Source organism: Scleropages formosus, chromosome 1 (assembly GCF_900964775.1).
Source record: "Scleropages formosus chromosome 1, fSclFor1.1, whole genome shotgun sequence".
NCBI lineage: Eukaryota > Metazoa > Chordata > Actinopteri > Osteoglossiformes > Osteoglossidae > Scleropages > Scleropages formosus.
Genome location: NC_041806.1, coordinates 10,588,479 through 10,611,346, shown reverse-complemented (window position 1 = coordinate 10,611,346; position 22,868 = coordinate 10,588,479). Strand labels below are relative to the sequence as shown.

The window sequence follows — 22,868 nt, the reverse complement described above, 5'->3', positions numbered from 1 at the left end:
ACCATGGTGACATCCTGTCTGGCCTTCCTGCTACTGCCATCAAACTGCTACAGCTGATACAGAACACTGCTGCCCAAGTTTTGTTTGACTTGCTGACGTGTTCCCATGTATCTCCTCTACTTGTTTCTCTTCACTGGCTTCCTGTAGCCGCCCGGATCAAATTTAAGACCCTGGTTATAGCCTACAAATGCATCAGTAGAACTGCTCCCAGGTATCTACAAGACTTGATCAACCACTAAACCCCAACCAGACTGCTATGCTCTTCCACATCTCCCTGCTTATTGGTCACACACATGAAAGGTAAAGCATGTAGGTTCTCAGTTCTGGCTTCGTTGTGGTGGAACAACCTCCCCCTCTCACTCATAACTGCTGAATCTCTGTCCACATTTAAAGAGGGTCTTAAAAGTCACTTCTTCCAGACTCACTTTGCCCATGAACTACTAAGTTCATGCAAGGAATAAATGTTCATGCACCATCGCTTTAAGACAATGCCCAGATAAGCCTTTATGCAGTTACTCCTCTAATGTACATGTTTGTGTATCTCCTGAAAAAAAAAAAAAACAGTAGAAACATGATCAGGAATCGATATTTTGAGTTTTACACAGCTACTTGTGTAATAAACACTGGTACGTATGGTGGAAGGAAACTAACTGTACTTAATCACAGCTGCAACTATGTCTCCTAATGTAATGCACAAATTGTATTTATGTACAGTAGAAAATGATGTACACTACATTGCTTTGGAGAAAAGCATCTGCTGAATGAACACATGTAAACCAACTGCATTCATTTCACACTGGTCTTCTAAGGGATTTGAATTCCTGTTATTTCTACAAAAATGTGACCTGGATAAGAAAGGTGGTTATTAATACTGTTTATTTAGTTTTACTACTTAGCCACACTAACCAGGGCTTCAGCCTATGATTTATGCTGATATTCACAACTATTGGTGACACTAAATCAGCAAATATTTACCTTAACAGGGATCAGATCGCTGTAGCATGGTAATTCAGGTCTTTATCTTGTATTGAAGTAATTTACCTTAATGTCACAAATTCAAACTTTTACAAAAATATCTGTATATGAATACTCCACTTAGACCTTCTCCCAACTGATGCTGATATCAATATTCCACACCAAAATAGTAATGCTAGAAATGTGACTTTTCGCAATGTAATACTAAAGCAGTACAGCTCCTTTTGCCAATTTATTGAGGGAACATTTTTACATGAATTTGATGTCAGCATTGACAAAAACAAACCCTGGGGTACAATTTTTTCTATTGTTTACAATGGTATTTTAGTCAAAAGTAAAACTACTACAAAGGCTTTCCAACCAAACGCTACGTATCATGACACTGTCAAATATTCCCACCCTCCCCTAATCAAATCATAATGGATCTTTTGACTTTACATCTATACGTTTCAAATGAATATATATACACAATTTTAGTACAAAAACAGGAGATGTAGCAATTTTTCCTGTATCCGACCCACAGTCCACTGCCATCTCGTTTTCACACTGAACCACTGCATAATTTTTCGTAAAAAGATATACAGACTTCAATTGCTGACACCAAATCAGCTCTTGACTATTTACATACAAATGTTCATCTGTCTTTTTTTTTCCTCTGGTTAGATCAAATGCAAAATCCATGCAAGTCAGCAGACTAGCTTTTTTCCTCCCAGCAAGTGATGACTTCACCCACAAGACACAGCAAATGGTTCCCAGCGTTATGGAGAAAAGCAGAGATCAGGGCAGATGGCATTACAGGGTGTCCATCCCTCTGGAGGAGAAGGAGGAGGAGAAGCCGAGTCCCATTCCCCTCTGGGTGTGGGTCTGTGACCTGGCCATTTCATATTGAACATCCAGGTTCCGGAACATCTCTTCCTGCTGCTGCAGGGTCTTCAGACCTTCATCATTAAGCAGGGCAGCAGCACTGCTTTCTTCTTCACCCTGCATGATTTTTCCCCCAACATTAGATAGAGCAAATAGTACCTTTACCAAGAAGTATAGAGTTGAATTCAGTCTGTTGGTTTTTATTCCAAATCAGTCCAGGTGAGCCACTAATTATACTCTTAGCCGTTCACGAGGCTCTTGTTTTACATACTGTAGAAATGTGTTGCAAAAGCTTGTCAATTTAACTTACTTTAATGCCCATCAGCTTGCGGAATTTCACATTTTGGTCCTTATTTCCAAAGTTTAGCTTCTCCCACAGCTCTGCAGTCTGGGACTTGTCCTTTATATGATGTTAATAAAATAAAAATACAGGACTTTGTGAACAAAGTAGGATAATGCCCTAAATTTTGCCCTTATATGCACTTCTTTAAGAGTCAGTATTTTTTCCAAAATGCAGACACAAACTTTATGAAGTTCACAGGGAAAATATTACTAAAACCACATCCATTGACAATATTAAAGCTAAAAAACTAATGGAAAACAAACTGACATGAACAAAATGCAAGGTCTAGTGTGGCAAAAAGATCCTTACCCCTTCCTTTTTGCCTTGCCAGAGCATTTTTCTCTTTTTCTCCTGCTCAGCAAACTTCACTGGGTTCACAGCAGACGGGTTGTAATAGCTGGGCACAGCAATGCCCGTCTCTGCCAATGTCTTGGCCTGCAAGGCCGCCATCTGTGCTGCCATGGCAATCTGGGGTGTGACCTGAGTCCCCGAAGCTAGGAGTGCCGCTACATTCAGTACTGAGCTACCAGTGGCCGCAGCAGCTGCCACAGGGTCACAGAGTAGAGGGGCCGCTACTAAAAGAAAATCAACACCCCCCAAACCACCCACAGAATTAGGTCAACAATGCATCTTCTCTGCTAATGTTCAAAGGAACATGAAGGTAAATAAAAGTGATAGATTTGCCAGACAGTCACCTAGAGACATAAATCCAGGGGAAAGGACTGAATTCCAACCTAATAAATAAAAAAAAAAAAAGCTTCTTACCTGCAGCAATTTCTTGCTGCTGCTGCTTTTCCAACATTTCTTTCTCCTTTTGTTCCTGGAGCTTCTTTGCCCTTTCCAATCTGTTACAAAAACACAGCTTGCTGCCAACAAGCAGTGACAAGGTAGGAAACATACTATACACTATACAGAAAATCAAATGTCCACCTTGTAGCTCAGTAAGTCACTAGAATTACCTTCTGGCCAAGGCCTCCTGGGCATCCATGGCAGTGTTCCTACCCCGGAAAGCTAGGGGACTCAATGATCTACTGCGGCTCTTCCTGCGCAACTTTTCGCTCCTCTTTTTCCTTTCCCTGCAGGTGACAGCAGGCGTCAAGCTTTTGTCATTTTAATACATCAAACAAAATCGCATCTGTGGGAGAGAGTCTGAGGCAACCAGTCACCTGCTCCTGCTGCGACTACGGCTCCTGTATCTGTGTTTGCTCCGGGAACGGGATCGGGACCTGACTCGTCGTTTCCTATCCCGGCTCCTTGACCGTTTCTCACGACTTCGAGAATGGGACCGCCGCTTCTCTCGACTTCTACTTCGATGCCGCCTGAAATTGTCAATACTAGCAATAAGACTACTCAATCTGACAAAACACAAATTCAAACATTGAGTGCTTTTTCAAAGCTAGAATTTATCTTTGTGTATCTCAAACAAAAAATGTGGCAAAAAATCTTTACATAGATTCTAAGAAATATAAATGTCATCAGGAAATGCACAGATGTATGTCAAGAAATGGGCACCAAGTTTAAATAATGTAAATAGTGCTTAGGATGAACTGTTTCATTGTTTAAAAAGAAACGGCTGAGAGAGAGAAGTATTCAAATGTAATCCTCATTATGTATTTACAACTACACAACTGAGGACCAAGATAACACAGATGCTCCTCACCTTTCCCGCGAACGGGACCTGGAATGGCCTCGGCCCCTGGAAGGCTTTGCATCTTTACGCCTGTGCCGGTCTTCCCCATTTTCAGCCAACAGCCTCTCCCGGCCTTTCTCTGCCTGCTCACGTTCATGTGGCTCCTCTGCCTTGGATGACTTCGAGGGCTTCTCAGAGTCCTTCCTTCGTGCCTGTTTCAAGAAGAAGTTGGTTCTTTCAGGAGAATGGTGCAACAAAGAGAGTTAGTATGAGTTTAAAAATGTCTGCCCAAGTCATGTAGAGTAAGACACTTAAGTCAAACCTCAACCGTTTCATGTGATCATTAACAAAACAAACGTTACACGCATTAAAACTGAGTGTTCAGTTTTTAACCAAAGGACATGCCTACTTCTATTCAGTTCTTGGCAGAGGATTTGTATTATTACCCTGGATTTATTTTGTATGAAGTCACCTTTTTTGTTCTTCAGTACAAGGTCAAACCATGAAGAGTGCAGTCATGATATCTTTTACTGATTAGTCTGAAATAAGTCTTCTCCTTTCCATTGATATACCAGGGTGAGCACCACACTGTACCGATTCAATGGACCTTGTGTTCTATAAAATTGTTTTGCCAACAGAACCCATCAAAAACTCATTAAAATAAGACTACTTACACTTGACGCTGCCAGTATACACTTATCCCCCGTTAACCGGTCCTAATTTCTTCCTGAAAACTGACTGCATACCAAAGAACTGGATAATGAAATTAATCAGTTACAACCCCATCCCAAAAATCACCCTAAATAATGCCTAATAAAAGTAAAAAGTTGTGTAACATTAAAATAAAAAAAAAAAACAGCATTTAAAATAAAAAATAAAAATTTCATAAAGTAAACTCAAAATGCTACCGTGTGTGGGCTGACAAAGGTGGTGGCATAGCAGTGAGAGGTGGGTATTGGAAACACTAATGGAGAGGGTGACATTTTCAGCTCTTGCTTTTACTTGAACTAGGATGGAGTGTGGTTTTAGACAAACCTAGCATAATTCAAATATCTGTCTTTTACCACATTCTGCATACTTTAATAATTCCAACTTCCCCTCCCAATGAACAGTCAGTCATGCATTGCCTTCTCCACCTTAGCTCAACATGTCTATATCTTTTTTCCTCTTTAGGAGCTATTGTTCAGAAACACAGGACTGTAACAAAAACACACAACTAGACAATGGAACCAAAATGGTGCAACACAGGATGCAAACAGGTGGTGAAGCATGTTGAGTGTTCCCAGTTCAGGGAGCGATCACAAATGAGGTGATACGGAGTGTATTAGCAGAGTTCTGTATTAAAATATAAACCAAGCAGTATAATAGACAACAGACCATTAATCAGGAGTGTCAGTGAGAAACTGCATCCACACAACTTCCAGCTGTTCAGTGTAAATGGTCAATTCTTCCAACTATCAATTTACTGTCACTACACCTAACCTTCATCAACCACATGTATGCCACAGGTGGATGTGCAAGTCAGACCATAGAATACCAGACTACAACCAACAGAATTTGTACCCCATTCTCACAATGCGGTGTATCTCACAGTCTCTCTCACGCAGTCACTCGGCAAAAATTTAAACTGCAGCCTCTATTTATCGGGTCAGACCGAATGTCACCGATCCGGACTAGATGTCCCCAGACAGGAAGAAAAATCTAAACTGACTAATAAGTGGCAATAATAATACCAGAACAGACACATTAAAAATTAGATATCGGGAGACCGAATACCGGGGGATGAGTGTACTTGTAACCTGACCCCTTGTCCTTCTTGGTGTAGTGAAGATACATATCCCTTTTACAACTAAATTTCCTTAGATCAAAATTTTATTTTGTCTAGGCATGCATGCATCCTTCCTAATATTAAACTGAGTAGGAAGAACTGGTGAAGCAAAAGGATTACTGACAGCAGTTTTTGGGGTGAAACCAGCTTAAAACAGTTTGAAATAGTCAAGAATTCCTTAGTGGAAGTACAAAACAAAAACTTTCATTCTTTTCTAAGAAGGGAAATATGAGTTTGAATGGCTGATAGTTACCTTTCCAGGAAGTAGGCATATAATTTTGCTATCTGTCAGCAGCGTCTTCAGTTCAGAGTGTCTCTTCGTGCATTAGCACGCTGAGTATGATTTATTATAGAAATGTTATCATGTGATCTACAAAAAGGAAAACGCTCCTAACACAAGCACACTTCATCTAAAACGGATTTAATGATACTTCATCACACTGACCTATCGGAATTGACATTTTTTTTTAGCGAAAAAAAAACACGAAGTGAAACATTAGTGTCTCATTTAATATCAACCATGCTTCATTTCATAACCCATTATGGAATCTAGTTTCAAACGTCTCCGTACTTACCATCAACTATAATTACAAAGGATAAACAGCTACATGAAATGAACTTGTTTTAGCTGTAACTGACGGCGAGTGCCTAAGACTAGTTACCTCTTTGCTCCTACTCCGTCTGTGCTTCTTGTCAGCTGGAAGAAAACAAAAATGGAAGTGAGCTATTTGAAGCATCTGCAGTTCATCAGAGATGCAGCCAAAACAAACCAGGTCACAAATAGCTGTAGCTAATCAATGTGCATTTCTCTTCCATGACCTTACTGGAAACTGGACTTACTGGACCTCCGTTTTCGGTCTCTTGACTGTGACCTGGATCTAGAGCGATGCTGTTTGGCGGTCCTAGGAGATTTAGTGGACGACTCCGGTCTTCTTTTCTCTGTCTCTGGAGATGACGACTTTGGCAGCAACGCATCTACGTCTGCGTCGCTGGCCTACATGTACAAACAAAACTAGCATTGAACAGCAGCAGAGCATCTTTCACACACATCTCGCTGTAAGATACTTTAAACCCAACAACACATCACTTATCCCAGAGAGATTCAATTTTAACCCCAAATTGAAAGTTTCAAAAATCAAACATGCTTTTACAGTCATGAGCCTAACAACTGACCATATATATGACATTAGTCCCATAAGATTATAATTGAGCTGAAAAATTCTTATCGATTAGCGACACCGTAGCCGTCATAACGCAACGTGTTACGTGTTCGTGGCAGTACTGGTGTAAAGAAACCTACTGTCAGTCGTATAAAAGTATAGCACATACAGTTATGTACAGTACATAATACTTAATGACAATAAACATCTATGCTACTTGTTTATCTATTTACTATACTTTTTATCGTTATTTTAGTGTACTCTCCAGTTATAAAAAGTTCACCGTAAAACAGTGTGCCACGTTACGCTGGCAGCAGCATCAATCTCATGTTTACTGCATCTCTTGACTGCAGAGGCTATACCATCTTGGTTTGTATAATAAGTATACTCTACGATATTCGCACAATGACAAGATCTCCGAAAGACGCATTTCTCAAAACGCATCCCCGTCGTTAAGTGAGATGTGTCTGTACATTATTTAAAAATGGTCTTTTCTGATCATTAAAAATGTTTTGAAAGAAAATACTACACATATCTTTTACTGTACTGTTTGTAGTGTTTGATTCACTCCACTAACAATGTACACAGCATCATAAACATTGTAGCAGCAAGGTGAATGGAGCATATTCCCATCAGCCCTGGTTGAGTAGTGTTTCAGTTTTGTTAATGTTTTCTTTGGTGAACAACTGTTGTGTTACAGAGGCAAGTTACTCTAGATCCCTTTTCTATGATACCTGGTATCTCACAGTCACTGTACTGTGCTGTCATGTTCCCTTTCCTCCTTTAGCTGTGGTGTCACTTTTCTCACTGGAGTGTTCGTCTGCTTTACATTCTGCACGGAATAAGAGCATGACCCACGCCCCCCTCCAAGTTGTCTCCCTGGCCTGCAGAAATTTGTTCACTGTCTTCAAAAACCCAAAATGTTCCACAGTGACTATGATCACTACTTTAAATATTTATGGTTTTTGAACCAGCGAATGATAAAACTCTGCAACAGGTCAGGGAAAACTAGCAACCTTTAGCAACTTCTCTAGCATTTCTTATGGGGAATAGAGTCACTTTGCACATTTTGCTACGTCTTATTGTCGTATACAGGGAACCACCCATAAGGAATGTGCAGACTTCAAGTTCATTAAACATAAAACACTTTCCAGATATTTACATTGATTCATTTAGCTGATGCTATTTTCCAAAGCAACTTACAATTAAAATGTTAATCTACCTAGAATTACTCACTCATAACTACTGCTGGGTGATTTTTACTGGAGCAAATTAGGGTAAGTACCTTCCTCAAGGGTATTTTACAGCCAGAGTGAGACTCGAACCTACGACCAAGGCTTTAGGTCCAAACTTAAGGCAGCAACTTTAACCACTACACTACCAGCTGGGCATGATTTAACTAAGTTACACTTAATAAACCGTGTGGCAGTAAGCAGAGGTTTTTTTATGCCTGTAACGCTGATAGATGATGATGAAACCGTCACATTCACAATAACGTTGATATACAATTCGTAGTGGTAAACTGGGGGGGGCGGGGCTCGGGTGATGAACTCCAGGTTGAGCAGCAGTACGCGTTTCCAAACCGAGACAATTTGTCTCCAAGGAGTTTTGCCAACCAGAGGAGTATCAGCCAGGTATTTTCGGAAAAGAAAGATGCAAAACAGACATTCTTACCTAGTCACAGAGCTATAAAGAAACAAATTCGCTGCCCCCAATGTTATTTACAACAACTAGGTAGTTGGGGGCGAAGTGAAAACAGCTGCCAGGCAGGCTAGCCGCGGCTGCTTAGCTACTTAGTTAACTAGCGTGGATGAAGCGGTGTGTTGTCTGCTGTCAGCACTCAGTCAGTCGGTCGGGGCACGAGCGGCGACACCACCACACTGATCTTAAGGGTCAATCATTTAAACCCAGTCAAAACTTGTGAGGCTGCGAAAGCTGCATCATTCGCACGGAGAACCCGACATGGCTGCCGGGGCGCCATCTTGGCAATATGTTTTGTGATACAGAATCTGACTCCGCGTTGACTCGTTTTACCACCATTTCCACTTCTCTCGTTTTGACTGCACAAGATCCTGACTCGACTTACCGCCATATCAGAATGCTCTGCTGATCACAAAAGCCTAATTTAAGCCACTTGTGTTAATATCGCCGCCTTGCAAAGCAGCAGGGCACCACCGCTCCTCACCAGATCCTCCGCAATGCTCCAGTTCCCGGATGAAGGGACCGATGCATCATGGGACAGGAAGTGCTCCTACAAGCGTCAATCATTCGTTTGTGGCAGGAGCTGCGAGGAGGAGTAGTTCTTTAATTTGTTCTAGTGTCGGCTTATTAAAGAAATTAAAGGGGTTTAGAACATTATTACAAATGTATCACCTTTTTTTTGTACAGCTGCTGTTCTTTATTTGTGGAACCCAGATTTGGGCTGTACTGGATTTGGCCAGTTTTAAGTTGTCAACTTCCTACATGATCTTGCTTGCATTTCATTTGCTTGGTTCAACATACATCCACGTACATTTATTCATTTAGCTGATGCTTTTCTCAAAAAAACTTGCAATGGTAACCTACTTACAATTACTTACCCATTTATATACCTGGGCAATTTTGCTGAAGCAACTTACGATAAGTACCTTGCTTTGGGGTACAGTAATTAAAGATGGGATTCAAACATGCAGTCAAAGGGAGCAGCTCTAACAAGTATCTTGAAAAATGTGTGATGACAGCATTTCTGATTGAGATTTCATACCTAAGACAGTGGGATTCAAACCCAGAATCTTCTGATGACAAGGTAACAGCCATACATACACCAGCAGCTCTTTCTATGTGCTGCACCTTGCCTCCCATGCTTCTTTGTGACATTCCAAGGCACCACTAACCTTGCATAAACACAAGTGGTCACTGGAGTGAATGTATGAATTGTGTTATCTTATATTCCCCAGAGTTCTAGTTTTATGCACATGGCTGTATGTTAAAATTTTAAACTGGATTCACATAACTGGCAGGGTGCATGTGATGCTTTTGAGTGAGAAAAATGGATGGGAAAAAATACATATCTTGTATAGCCCCGTAATTCTAACGTGATGAGGGCATCAAACCATTAGCACCGGGGAATCAGTCAGACAGTTTGCATGCAGTCTGCACATCATTTGTTGCAAACCACTTGTGATGGCAAGGTTCAGCACAAATGAGAGCAACCCCTTAACACAGCTTGTTTAAAGCTGTGCCAACGTGTTAAAAAGGTTACAACCTATGTGTGATACTGTCAATCTTGTATTTATTTCAAACTGAATGGATTTTGATTTGAGGGAAACCAATGAGGGATGGAGCGCACTAGGGGGAGCTTCAAGATACAGAGCATAGTGACTACAGCTGGGAAGATCATGGTATCTCATTTCCCTCCCTACATCTACTATGCCCACTGTGTCTGCAAAGCCTCCAGAATTGTGGGTGACCCCACACACCCCTCCCACTGCCTCTTCAGCCTCCTGCAGCCTGGGAAGAGATACAGGAGCACACGAGCCAGTTCCACCAGACTGTGCAACAGCTTTTTCCCTCAAGCTGTTAAGATCCTGAACTCTCTGCCTCCCCTCCCCTTAACCGCCAATTTCATACCAGAACCCTGCTGTATTCCTTTGTGTGCATTCCACGTCGACCTACATTAGGTCACACTTACCCTCTTTTCGGAACAATAATTGCACAAAAACTCACTCTGTTTTTTGCACTACCACTTTTAAAATCTGTTCACATTTCTATTTATTGCACTGACCACACCACTGCACTTTATTCCATAGTGTTCTTAGTTTAGTAGTTAGTTATTGTGAATTGTGTGGCGGGCACAGTGGTGCAATGGGTTGGTTCAGGTTCTGCCCTCCGGTGGGTCTGGGGTTCGAGTCCCATTTGGGGTGCCTTGCGACGGACTGGCATCCTGTCCTGGGTGTGTCCCCTCCGGCCTTACGCCCTGTGTTGCCGGGTAGGCTCTGGTTCCCTGCGACCCCGTATGGGACAAGCGGTTCAGAAAATGTGTGTTTGCGTGTGTTATTGTGAATTGTACTGTAATAGTATATGTTATCCTCTATATCACACCGTGGTCCAGGAGAAATGCCATCACGCCAATGTATGTTCTAAACATATTGTGAAAGTGACACTAAAGTTGACTTTTGATTTTGAGACGCTTCTGGAAGCAGGGCAGGGTTTTCGAAGTGTCCACGGTGGTGCTAAAGAGTGCTAGCAGAGGAGTGTTGTGCGTAGATGGCTTTGTTATTGTTATACAGAATGAAAAAAAATTAAAAAGAGGAAAAAAATAAAAAAGAGGTTTAGTGTTTTAAAGGTTCTGTCATGCAGTCTAGCTGGTCTTATTGATTTTTATTGTTTTATTTTAGATTTTATTATTGGCATGGCAGTTTTTAGGATTCATTTATTTATTGAATAATGATTTTAATAACAAAAAGGCTTTCTTTTTGTTCTTGTTGCTTGTAATTGTTTCAACCCACCAGAGAGCAGGACCTGGTCCAACCCACTGCGCTACCGCACCTCCACCGTATTGCATACATAAAATGGGATAAAAGTAAATTAGGTGCCACATAAAATGGAGGCACCGCTGGGATGAAACTGTTTGGCTAATTGGGTTGGGGGGGGGGGGCGGCGCGGTGGACGGGTCCTGCTCTCCGGTGGGTCTGGGGTTCAAGTCCCTTGGGGTGCCTTGCGACGGACTGGCATCCTGTCCTGGGTGTGTCCCCTCCCCCTCCAGCCCCTCACCCTGTGTTACCGGGCTAGGCTCCGGCTCCCCGCGACCCCCTATGGGACAAGCGGCTTCAGATGATGTGTGTGTGTGTGTGTGTGTGTGTGTGTGTGTGTGTGTGTGTGTGTGTAATTGGGTTGGAGAGTTGCTAAATTGACGCTGCGGTTTGCCTTCCTGCGGAGGTCCATCCTGGGGCTAAAGACTTTTTCAAGGCTATGACCTGAAACTTGCATAGCAGTCGCATTTAATCGAATATATAATGCAATCATATATATAAATCTCAAGATGTATAATGCACTGTTACGTGTCTGTGTGCCACAAATAACCTCGGTTTTTAGTTGCTTTGAGTATGAAATTACACCACAGAATTACAACCTAAAATATTATACGAAGCAAAAACAAAAAAAAAAACAAAATTTTAAAATGATTTAAGGGTGAATTTGAAGTGTAATGTTACTTTTCGATTACATCCTTTTACCACTTTGCCACAGAGTGTTGGCAAAATGCGTAAAGATTTAATTCTGCTTAAGTGTCTCGTGGCGTCCGAGGGGAGGTTCTGTTGCTATGACAACTCGAGCGGGAAAGAATGACGTTAGTTCCTTTTTACACCGGAACTAGTTAGTTTCATTCTGCCGCCAAATTACGAAGTTAACGGGGTTTCTCGAAAGTGTAGAAATTTAGTATTTCAGTTATTTAATGGTATAGGCGTGCGATGTGGAACGACGTGGAGCTGCTCGCGAACGACGACACCAGCACCGTTCGGGTGAGCTTCGATCTGCGGCGGGAGTGCGGCAGCGCGCTGTACCAAGTGGACAATCTGGTCAAGCTCTCCTGCTCCGAGAAGGTCTGTCTGAACTGCCCACCATGATTCCATCAAAAAGTCCTATTTCTACTACGGACTTGTTAACCTCTGAAACCGAGTAAAACGTTATTTTTCCTCTGCCTTCGCAAAGTTGCCACCAGTGTAAAGTGGAATTTTCTGCATTTTCGTGACTAAAATTCAGGCATGTCTGTCACAGTCCGAATTATAATAATTTATTAAACAAGAATGATGATGATGAACCCTACTTCAGTTCTACTGTGTCAGAATTCACATTCTTTCCTCATCATCACACATATTTGAGTTGTTTACTGGTTAATTTCCAGGCAAGAGAAACATACATGAGAACAGGAATATTTTTGGTATAATCATATCATTATGTGCATAACATACGTCATAAGTCTCTGAAATTCCCTACATCATCACTAGGAAAACACATAGTACCTGCTTATACTATAAGTACCACCCAAATAAGTGGTGGTACAAGAAGCGTTTTGATATACAACTGATTTTTAAATAAACAACCACAGAAAAACCATGAGTCATTGAAAATAGCATTGCTAAAAAAGCTCAGAGAGAAGCCCTGCTCTCTTACATTTACATTTATTCGTTCAGCAGATGCTTTTCTCCAAAGTGACGTACAACCCAGGTAGTAGTACCTAAATTAAGGAGGTTAGTTGATCTACAACATTACTGTTCTATGAATACATAAAAATGTACACCATAAAAACTGTTGTTTTGCAGGTGCTGCACAACCCAGATCTGTATGCTTCCTATGCTTCAAACTACATCGTTGTGGTTGCTGATAGAACTGTAGTCCTCTTTGACTACAACTTCCAGTCAGTTCTGCTGCACCTCAACTTCGGTAAGCTGTTGGGAGTAAGGCTCTTTCTCATTTGTGTTTCTATTGACTACAAAAGATTTTTGTATGCTGTTATTGCAGGCAGTGATGTGGACACTGTGGCTGTGTGCCATAGAGGACAGTTTCTGCTGGTCGGTGAAAGAAATGGGAACCTCCACCTCGTCTATGTGCCACAGAAGAGCACTGTGTTTACTAAAGTAAGTAATTGGCTGTTCTTGTTATGATAGATCCTATTTGGGTGACATGATGGCGCTGCTGTCTGACAGCAGCTGAACTGTACAAATGGACATGGGTTTAATCGCCACTTGGTCTGTGCGGAGTCTGCGTGTTCTCCCTGTGTTAATGTAGGTTTCTTCCAGGTGCTCTGATTTCTATACAGTCGAAAGATGCATGTTTCGAGTGAGTCTGGGATTTTTAAGTTGCCCATAATGAGTGTGTGTGTGAGACGGTTTGTTCCACTGGTGTATAGATGAGCGAGTGGTTGATTGTAATTAGTGTGGTGTCGTGTCTAACATTGTAAGTTACCTTGGCTGAAAAGGTGTCTGCTAAATACTGCACAGTGTTCATTGTAAAAGACTTCAAGGAATGTCTCCCAAGTGATTTCATACACCTCTTGACAGTTGAGTGGCATAAAACATTAGCCTTTTTTCATTTACCAGACACTAGTTAAATCATTTTATACTGCATTTGCATGACACCTTTATACACTACACTAAACTCCTTAGTCATTCCCCTGTCTGCACTGCAGAGCAGTGTAACACTGACATGTCTTTAGGAAGAAATTTTTAAGAAAACAGGGAGAACATGTGAACTCCGCATAACTGTATATTCAGCGTGCTGCTTGAAAGTATCTGAAGCCCTTATGTTCCTTGTTTTACCAAAAAACGGTCAATTGATGAGAATCAGTCTTTGTCATCTGACCTAATAGGTGTGTAATGACCAATTCCATATTTTTGTTGAAAGGAAATTCTATGTAGTAGAAAAACGGAAGTAGTGTGGGTGTAAAAATAAGTGAACCCACATGTTGCATTGGTTACACCAAGTAGGTAGAATCAAGTCTGTAAATCATCTACTTGTTTTATGTTTATTTGAAGATTTAGATCAAGTTCATTTTTGTACAAGAATAATGGCCATCCTTATAAGGTTCACATACTTTCAGTGAGTACTGTATACATGAATAATGGCAGTAACTGTAAAAGTGGTTTTATGGAGTTGGTGTTTTTATGCTGGAAGGCAATCTTGCAGAAATCTCTCTCAGAAAAAGAGAAGACTTACAGAAGCCTGGTCATTGAGGAAGACAGGGTTACTTCAGGTGAGACTTGTAGGGTAGACTTTTTGAGATCTCATTGAGAGAATGCCTTGTATTTTTTCTCCTCTTCCAAAATATGAAGCATTTAAAGAAATACCCATTGTGAGGAGCAATGAAATGCATCATACTAATGTATCAATTGTCCTTGGCATACAGGGTCTTATCACTTATTCCTGCTTGTGGCTGATGGGTTCTTTCATATCTCAAACCTTGAGCTGGAAAACATTGAAAGAGGTAATTTTTTTTTCTTAATCACTCTGTTTTTCTTTGTCCTTTTTTACATGATCATTAATCAACATTTATTACATTCCCAGCAATTGTCAAAATGGACATAGGAGAATTGAAAAAGGTATTTGCACTTCATTTTAGTGTAGTGAAAGCTATTCTTAAAAGTTCAACCTATGGAAAAAAAATATTCAGAAGTTTTTGCAGACATGTTCCAACATTTTGTTACCTTGTTTTTTCCTTCTTGCAGCTGCAGTCAGTAATAAAGACAGAGGTTTGTTCTACAAAGGACATATACAGTAAAGGATGTAATGTGGCTGTGACAACAGACCTTGCTGGTGAAATCTGCCTCATCACTGGGGTATGTTATAAAACAATGTTATAATAATATAATATAATACTTTTCCACTTCTATTAAAACTAGAGTAGTGCAAAGTCGTATTCTTGTTTTTACAGGTAATCCTCAACTTATGAAGCATGCAACTTACAACAGCTATCCTGTTAACCTTATATTACGTTTGAGTGCCAACATTTGGTCCTTATGTCTAATAATGGTGCTCTATGTTAACATTGGCTGGTACCATATCAGTTGGTTTGGGTGTCTAGCAGTGACTGTGTTTTATGTTTAAAAAAAACTAAATGTTTTGTTTGTGATCCCATCTGATATTGTTTTGATTGAAAATAGCTAGAAGGCTAAAATCTGAATTCTGGTAGTTTTTTTTTTTTAAAGAAAAAAGCAGATTTAGAAATGAAGATAATAGTGCAGTATAAAAATTAATTACAATACTCTATTTATATTGCTCCATAGTAGCATTAATGTAACATGAATGTGTGAAATTGGTGGAAAAACAAAGCCCAATTATACAATGTAACATACTTGATTGTTAAAATATCCTCATGATTCATATATAGTTCATCCATGGAACAATGGAGAGCAGCCAGTTTTTTAATGATGAAATTTCATTAAATATAAACACACAGGTGTGAAATAGTTACACACATGCATACAAATATACTTGTATACATACCTGTGTGTGAACACAAACATTTGCAATACACACCTTCAGATGAACAGTGTGTGAAGACCTATCACTGCTTGCATAAGATATCAGCAATCTGATTATTGCAAAAAGGACTGTCAAGTCATCACAAAAGGAGGAAAATTTAGGAATGTTCTGTAACTTTTAATTTCATTTTACTTATCTGATTTGCATTTATTTTCATAAACACATACATACGTGCATATTTGTTTTCATATAATGTACAAATTGAAGCTTGCTACCAGCTGTAGTACATGTGAGCAAAGCATTGACTCTGAATTGCTCCAGTACAAAATTTCTCAGCTGTATAAATGGGTAATTATACATAGCTTAACATAAGTGTCTTTGGAGAAAAGCATCAGCTAAATGAATAAATGTAAAATAACAAGACATTGTTTATGTATGTGTGTAAATATATATGCATGTCTATAGATATACAGATGTGCATGTACTATTTATATAAAAACATGTATAGTACAGAACACATGAAGAATGGATTTTCAGAGCGGTATTCTGCTACCTTTCATGTAGTCCACTGCTCCGAGGATGGCCTGTACAGTATAAAGGGGTTTGCAACTTAACAAGTTGACTGATTGCAAGGTAGCTGGAAAAGAATCCTGTTGTAAATCAAGGACTGCCTGTGTTTAGCTGATGGCTTTGTCAAAGGTGACCTATACTTAAATTTTTCCGGATTAGAAGTATTAAGATGGTAATCCTAGAAGAAGTATTGTGCTGCACCTCTACAACAAGCTCAACCAACCTTTAGCAAAAGTTTTAAAGTTATAAACAAGATAACAACCCCATGTTATACGAAAATAAAGCTGTTACAAAGACACTTGTTAAATGCAGGGAGGTATGATGGGGAAGGTTGAGTCAGACGTAAGAGGTTTACACAGTTCCAAGGTAACGACTGAAGAGATCAATCTTTAAAAGTCAACAAAAGGTCCGAGGTCTGATGGCAGATTTTATGTTGAGTGTAAGCTCCTTCCAGGCTGTGAGCAGTGACCTTGCCAAGGGATGATTATCAAAAATTCTTTGAACCTTCATTGTATAACATATGATTTTGTGCCCTTCAGTTCAATCAGACTTGGTATTCTTGTTCAGTTTCCTGGTTGTAGGTTATGATGCATTTTACTTTTTAATTTGTTTTACCCTGATACCAGTATAACAATCCAGAAGTCTTTTAATTTGTCTGCATCTCCTTTTTTTTGTCTGTTGTGTCTCAGGGCAGTGGAGAAAATGTGTTATCTCAGTGGAGAATGCATCCAGCTAAGAACACAATGTCCATCAGCCACCTCCTGGACTCAAGTTTAATGCTAGGTAGCTGTGATGACATTGTTTTTTCCTCACACGGAAACTTGCTTCCTTCAGAAGTCTGTCTTGCCTGGTCATTTGAAATAATCTGGTTGAAAAAATAACTAGATGATAAATGAAAAATTGAACAATTTTTATTACTGTGCTTCTGGCAGACACTTGATTATGTCGTTTAAAACTAGGCAATTGTTACTTTGTCAAAATATTGGTGTTACAGTTGTTCAGATGTGGAAGTCAAAACAAACATGCTGACAAAATTTCAAAATACAGTATTTTTGCACTGGCATCTCAACTTCAGAACAGAGTGGGAATTAAAGGGACAGCTGGTAAAGTAGTGGTTAGAGCAACTGCCTTTGGACCCAAAGGTCACAGGTTCAAGCCTCACCTCCTGCTGTAGTACCCTTGAGCAAGGTACTAACCCTAAAGTGCTCCAGTAAAATTACCTGGCTGTATAAATGGGTAAATAATTGTAACCTTAACATTGTAAGTTGCTTTGGAGAAAAGTGTCAGCTAAATGAATAAATGTAAAGGGCTGTCCATTACTTTTTTTTTTTTCTTTCATGATGAAAAAAATGTTTACTTCTAAACCATGATCTCACACACACACACACACACTTTCAGAACCGCTTGTCCCATACGGGGTCGTGGGGAACCGGAGCCTACCCGGTAACACAGGGCGTAAGGCCGGAGGGGGAGGGGACACACCCAGGACGGGATGCCAGTCCGTCACAAGGCACCCCAAGCAGGACTTGAACCCCAGACCCACCAGAGAGCAGGACCGTGGTCCAACCCACTGCGCCACCACACCCCCTGTAAACCATGATCAGTAAAAGCTTAATAATATTGAGGTCTCTTGATTTGTCTGAAGTAAATATAAATGTATATGATATACATTTTAATTCAAGCTACATTAAATTTATACCTAATTTAGGAATATATAAATGCTGACAAGATCTGCTTGTCTGTTGTGAAAAGCCTAGGTTTGTGTAGCAGAGGTCTGAACTTAAGCAGTGCTTGGTCTCAGCAAGTGTAAATGTAGAGTTTCTTGGTCTGCTTCACCTTTGTCTGTTACCATGGCAGGTGTAAAGAAGATACAAGTTCTGGATAATCTGATGTACACTCTTGATGAAGAGGTGAAGTCTTAAGTGAGCCTTGAAGAAGCAATTGTAGCTATGATGGCAGATGTGGTGTCAGTTGTTCTATTTTTAGTTGTATGTTATTATTTCATCTTTTAAAATAAAATCTATTAGAAAATAATAACTTTAATTTTTTTCGATGCAGGCTGGTGTTTGATAGTGAAAAACGTTCTGGGTTGGTCATTTTTTTTAAATCCTGCATACTTCCAAAAGAAGTTTCCCATAGTTCTTTGCTCTCCTGTTTAGAATGTTCTGAGTGTTTGGGAAGTGAACATGCTGGTGATGGTGTGGTGTTGGCCAGAACTGGCCTTTCATGACTTCCTCATCACCACTGAGGGGAGGTCATCCTCAGTATCCATGTAAGTTACTGTCTTTCTTCATGTTTTACATCCTGTTTACTTTTCCCAGGCCATCAATTCTTATCAGGGTTTTTGTGTTCTTATATCTATAGGCAGGAAGGCAGCAGTATGAAACTTGTAGCCTTGACCGTGCCAAACAGTAGTCAGGTAGGTTATCTATACTCCTCAATGACAATAGAGAGGAATTGTTTGTCTGCTTTCCTTAAGAGCAGGTTTTTAGTACCATGTTTTGGCTTCCTGTGTTGTCTTATTGGACCCCTCTTCTTTACATTTGTGCTTTATTTGGCTTAGATGAGGAGTCTGGTGGTGTACTCTCTGCCATCCATGACAGCCCTCTACTCCTTGGAAGTGTCCTCTACTTCAGCCCTTGTGAAGATGGGTGTCAACATGGTAATAAATGCATCTGTAAATAAACCACATTATTTATAGACATTTCAGGCTGTGTGTCACTTATATGATATTAACAGAGACATTGAAAGAGATCTTTTGGATCCACTAAAAATACACACACACACACACACACACACACACACACACACATTTTCGGAACCGCTCGTCCCATACGGGGTCGCGGGGAACCGGAGCCTACCCAGCAACACGGCGTAAGGCCAGAGGGGGAGGGGACACACCCAGGACGGGACGCCAGTCCGTCGCAAGGCACCCCAAGCGGGACTCGAACCCCAGACCCACTGGAGAGCAGGACCCGGTCCAACCCCCACTAAAAATAGTTTTACAATCATTTTTAAACAACATATCAGGAAATATTTTAATCTCTCTTCTCAGCTAAAGGTATGTTCTGAGGCTAGAACACTCATGGCATTCTAATAACTCCTTGCTTAAGGTAAACAGGCTGGTGTTTAGAAATAGAATTGTTAGCTTATTAGTGCCAATGTGCTTTACCAGTATACTAACGGGTCAGTCAGGTAAAATTAAAATTATCCTGTTATTCTCTCAAATCAAAATTGTTTCTCTGCTCAATCCCAGGACACAGTTTATTTGTTGGAAGGAATTTCCAAAAGTTTGAAAAGGTATGGAAAAGTAGTATATCTTTGAACAAGAAAATGCTTTTCTTTACTTATCTGCACATTTTGTATATCAAAAATAATACCTTACGCATAATATTGAGCATTGCATGTTAATAAAAATAAGTATGCAAGTTAGGAAGTTTACATGCATATTATGTTTTTATCTTTTCAGTCCAGAGGACCCAGTGTCTTCTGTTGTGGTGAGGTGCTTCACAGAGGCCTTGCCAGAGAACAGGTAAATGGTTGACTATGTCAAACCTCCATACCTCATGTGACCGAGAAATTAGGTAAATGCCTATATGTTTTCTTCCAGGCTAAGTCGTCTTCTTCACAAACACAAATTTGAAGAAGCAGAAACATTTGCCATACAGTTCGGCCTTGATGTTGAGGTATAAGTTGTATTTTAAATTGTGGTCATGATGTGGTGTATTTATTGTTTTCAAATTCTCAGTATTAACTTGGGTTTCAGCGCCTTCATGTAACATACAGGAATGCCCTGCTTTCTCACAGCTGGTATATAAAGTGAAGCTGGACTTTGTGCTGGAGAAGTTGGCTTCTTCACCTTCTGGGGGCTATGGACAGGAGGTGTTCTCTGAACTGGTGGAGGAGGCCAAGACCAACCTGGCAAAGATCAATGTGAGGAGTTACACACAGCTGGTGCCAGGAAATTGCCAGATTTTCAGAATTTTTTTTTCTTTTTTTGGGGGGATACCTGCTGTGTAAATGTGGTTGTTGATGATGTTTGTGTGACCCTTTCCCTAGGATGAGCACTTTGTGGTGCAGTACAGCGTGAAGGCACCCTGGCCCACTTTTAGCACAGCGCAGGAGATGCTGAATCATGCCAACTCACGCTACCCCTGCTCCCAGATCCAGGAGGCCCTGTCCAAGCTTGCCACCTTCTGCGGCCTCAACGGGCCAGAAAAGTTCAAGTTTGTGATATGCCTAGACTAAACAACCAATCACATGTTTTGCCTATATCTATTTGGGCATTGCTAATTTATGTGTTTAATCATTTCACATATGGGGAAAGAAGCATGGTCAGTATCTGATTAGAAATATCTGATGCTCTGTTGTTTGAGTAATATTCAGAATGGTTTTGATTTATTTTTTTTAATTTGCATAAGCCGGTAGCACAGTGATTAATGACATGGAGTTATAATTTGTTGGTTAGTAGGTCATGCCATGATACTGTTGTAGTATCCTACAACAGTATGTTTACCCTGGATTGCTAGTTAAAAAGTACCCACCTGTTACACATGGGTCAAATTTGTGAGTTGCTTTGAAGAAAGGTGGCAGCTAATCAACAGTTAATAATACCACTACACTCACTTCTCATGTTAGAAATATTCCATTTTTGAAGATTTAAATATTTTTCCAGGTTACATAACATAAAAATTTAAGTTAATTTAAAATTACTGAGAACCATAACTTTTGTAGCCTCCTATTTCTGAGAGTTGTCACATTCATGGTGACCAGTGTATATCAACTTATGAACACTTCCAGCTTTTCATCAACATAAATAAAAGGTTAATAATAGATATCCCTTGAACTACTGATATTGGGTTTTGTAAGTCTTTGATAAAGCTATAATATATGAAACACTTCTATTTTATCTTTTAACAGTTTTATTAACTTAGGCTACATTAATATTAAAATGAAAATGAAACAAGGTAAAAACCTTGTCTCCACAAATTCCCGTTAATTGATGATTTTAAAAAAATATGTATTTGATTAATTTTGGCAGTTTCATCCTTTTAAGTACAATTCAACACCAGCTGTAAACACTGTAAAAGTGCATTTAAAAAGAAACATAACTGCGATGTCTGGAACATGAGGAGTCATTGTATAGCTTTTGTGTTTGCTGATCACTGTTATCTAGGTGAATGAATTACTACCATGTGTAGTGATTTTTGGTCATACCCTCATGTTTATAGTGGCATCTCATGGATTGAATTCCTGCAAAGTTCAGACTACATCATAGACATCCTGTGGCACCTGAGGGATGGGGACCTTAGGGGGGCCCAGTACCTGTGGCTCCGGAATGAGGTAGGGCCCCTTCTGCACCTGTTGGCCTTCTCCTGAGTATGATCTCCAACTTTTTTTTTTTTGCAGAATTTAAGATTTATGCATAGTTCATGTTCTAGACTCTGGCAAGATGGTGCAGAAGGTAGCAGGGGTGTCTCACAGTGCCTGGACTGCATGGTTGGTGATAAGGTGGTTCCTCAGTCAGTCTGTGAGGTTTGCAAATTCACCCAGTGTTTGTCTGGGTTTCTTCTAACACAGCAAACCACATGTATTTCTGGTGAATTGCTGACTGCATTGCTGTTAGTCTGTATGTTTGAGTCAGTGTGTCACATTGCTCTGTGTGGATGGGTAGATACTTGTAGTGTATCTAGCATTGTAAGTCACCTTGGGTGAAGGTGTCCATTAAATACAGATAATGATGATGATGATAATAATAATGGAAAAGCAGGAATGCACCCATGATTAATGTCATTTCAATATATATTATATGTATGGCTAAAAGGTTTTTTTATTATTATTATTATTATTATTATTATTATTATTTTAAATAATGTCTTGTTTTTCCTCTCTGCCAAGACTTTCAGAGCACATTCCTAAACAATGAAAAAGCAGCATTTGGAATATTTTTTTTTTTTTTTTTTTTTTTCCTGCTTTTGTTTGCCTGTGACCCCCTTTCTCTAATCTACTGCTGTATTTTAATGTTCTCTTGTCTAAGTTTGAGTGATTGCTCACATCTTATCTGGATGAGCTGGACAATTGCAACACTTGATATTCTCATGTTTCTGTTTGGCAGCCAGAGTTTGCTGAACAGTTTGATGAGAAAACCCTGGATGCCCTGCTCAGTTCGATCCCCAAGGACGTCCCTTCAAAGGACCTCTGTCCCTGGTTCAGAACCATTGTCATTCCATTTATCAGAAAGACTTTTCCGAAAGGACAGGTATAAAAGGGGACATCAAGAGGATTGTTGTGTATTTGACATGCTTTTAGATATATGTCTAAGACAGTGATTTGAGTATGTGTCACTACTGGGGCATTGATTACATTCTCAGCATTACCTGTGTGGTTTTTACACAGGTTTCCTGACTTTCCATGTCAAGTTTTTAAAATAGTGTTCAGATATAGTAGTGTGAGGGAATATCTCTTTGAATCATCTAAGTCATCCCTGTAAAAGAAAAATACATTCACTGATGAAGGAGTTCAAATGCAGGTTGCATATAT

At 40.0% G+C, this 22,868-nt stretch overlaps 2 protein-coding genes across 5 annotated transcripts in view; one reads left to right on the top strand and one right to left on the bottom strand.

Moving 5' to 3' along the window:
* Positions 1 to 1,194: 1,194 nt before the first annotated feature.
* rsrc2 (arginine/serine-rich coiled-coil 2) lies at positions 1,195 to 9,009 on the bottom strand. Of its 4 annotated transcripts, none has more exons than XM_018753026.1 (10): positions 8,887 to 9,009; positions 6,481 to 6,634; positions 6,303 to 6,337; positions 3,843 to 4,046; positions 3,349 to 3,501; positions 3,142 to 3,258; positions 2,948 to 3,027; positions 2,492 to 2,757; positions 2,150 to 2,239; positions 1,195 to 1,956 (listed from the first exon to the last, which is right to left on the bottom strand). In XM_018753026.1, exons 2-10 carry the CDS (start codon positions 6,613 to 6,615, stop codon positions 1,768 to 1,770), a joined length of 1,269 nt encoding a protein of 422 aa, XP_018608542.1. In that variant the 5' UTR covers positions 6,616 to 6,634; positions 8,887 to 9,009; the 3' UTR covers positions 1,195 to 1,767. The 4 variants fall into 4 exon arrangements, with proteins under 4 accessions (XP_018608542.1, XP_018608544.1, XP_018608540.1 ...); XM_018753028.1 differs by having other exon boundaries at positions 2,492 to 2,754; XM_018753024.1 differs by having other exon boundaries at positions 3,843 to 4,024.
* A 3,166-nt stretch (positions 9,010 to 12,175) lies between these two features.
* The window catches only part of kntc1 (kinetochore associated 1), a 34,936-nt gene continuing 24,243 nt past the window's right edge, over positions 12,176 to 22,868 (top strand). Inside the window, exons 1-19 of the mRNA XM_018752811.2 lie at positions 12,176 to 12,379; positions 13,100 to 13,220; positions 13,299 to 13,414; positions 14,451 to 14,529; positions 14,683 to 14,760; positions 14,841 to 14,875; positions 15,002 to 15,112; positions 17,018 to 17,111; positions 18,186 to 18,238; positions 18,488 to 18,600; positions 18,693 to 18,747; positions 18,892 to 18,990; positions 19,585 to 19,628; positions 19,798 to 19,860; positions 19,939 to 20,014; positions 20,136 to 20,261; positions 20,388 to 20,554; positions 21,560 to 21,671; positions 22,444 to 22,587. Of these exons, the coding sequence (XP_018608327.2) occupies positions 12,248 to 12,379; positions 13,100 to 13,220; positions 13,299 to 13,414; positions 14,451 to 14,529; positions 14,683 to 14,760; positions 14,841 to 14,875; positions 15,002 to 15,112; positions 17,018 to 17,111; positions 18,186 to 18,238; positions 18,488 to 18,600; positions 18,693 to 18,747; positions 18,892 to 18,990; positions 19,585 to 19,628; positions 19,798 to 19,860; positions 19,939 to 20,014; positions 20,136 to 20,261; positions 20,388 to 20,554; positions 21,560 to 21,671; positions 22,444 to 22,587 (1,818 nt within the window). The 5' untranslated portion in view covers positions 12,176 to 12,247. The remainder of the gene's footprint in view (positions 12,380 to 13,099; positions 13,221 to 13,298; positions 13,415 to 14,450; positions 14,530 to 14,682; positions 14,761 to 14,840; positions 14,876 to 15,001; positions 15,113 to 17,017; positions 17,112 to 18,185; positions 18,239 to 18,487; positions 18,601 to 18,692; positions 18,748 to 18,891; positions 18,991 to 19,584; positions 19,629 to 19,797; positions 19,861 to 19,938; positions 20,015 to 20,135; positions 20,262 to 20,387; positions 20,555 to 21,559; positions 21,672 to 22,443; positions 22,588 to 22,868) is intronic.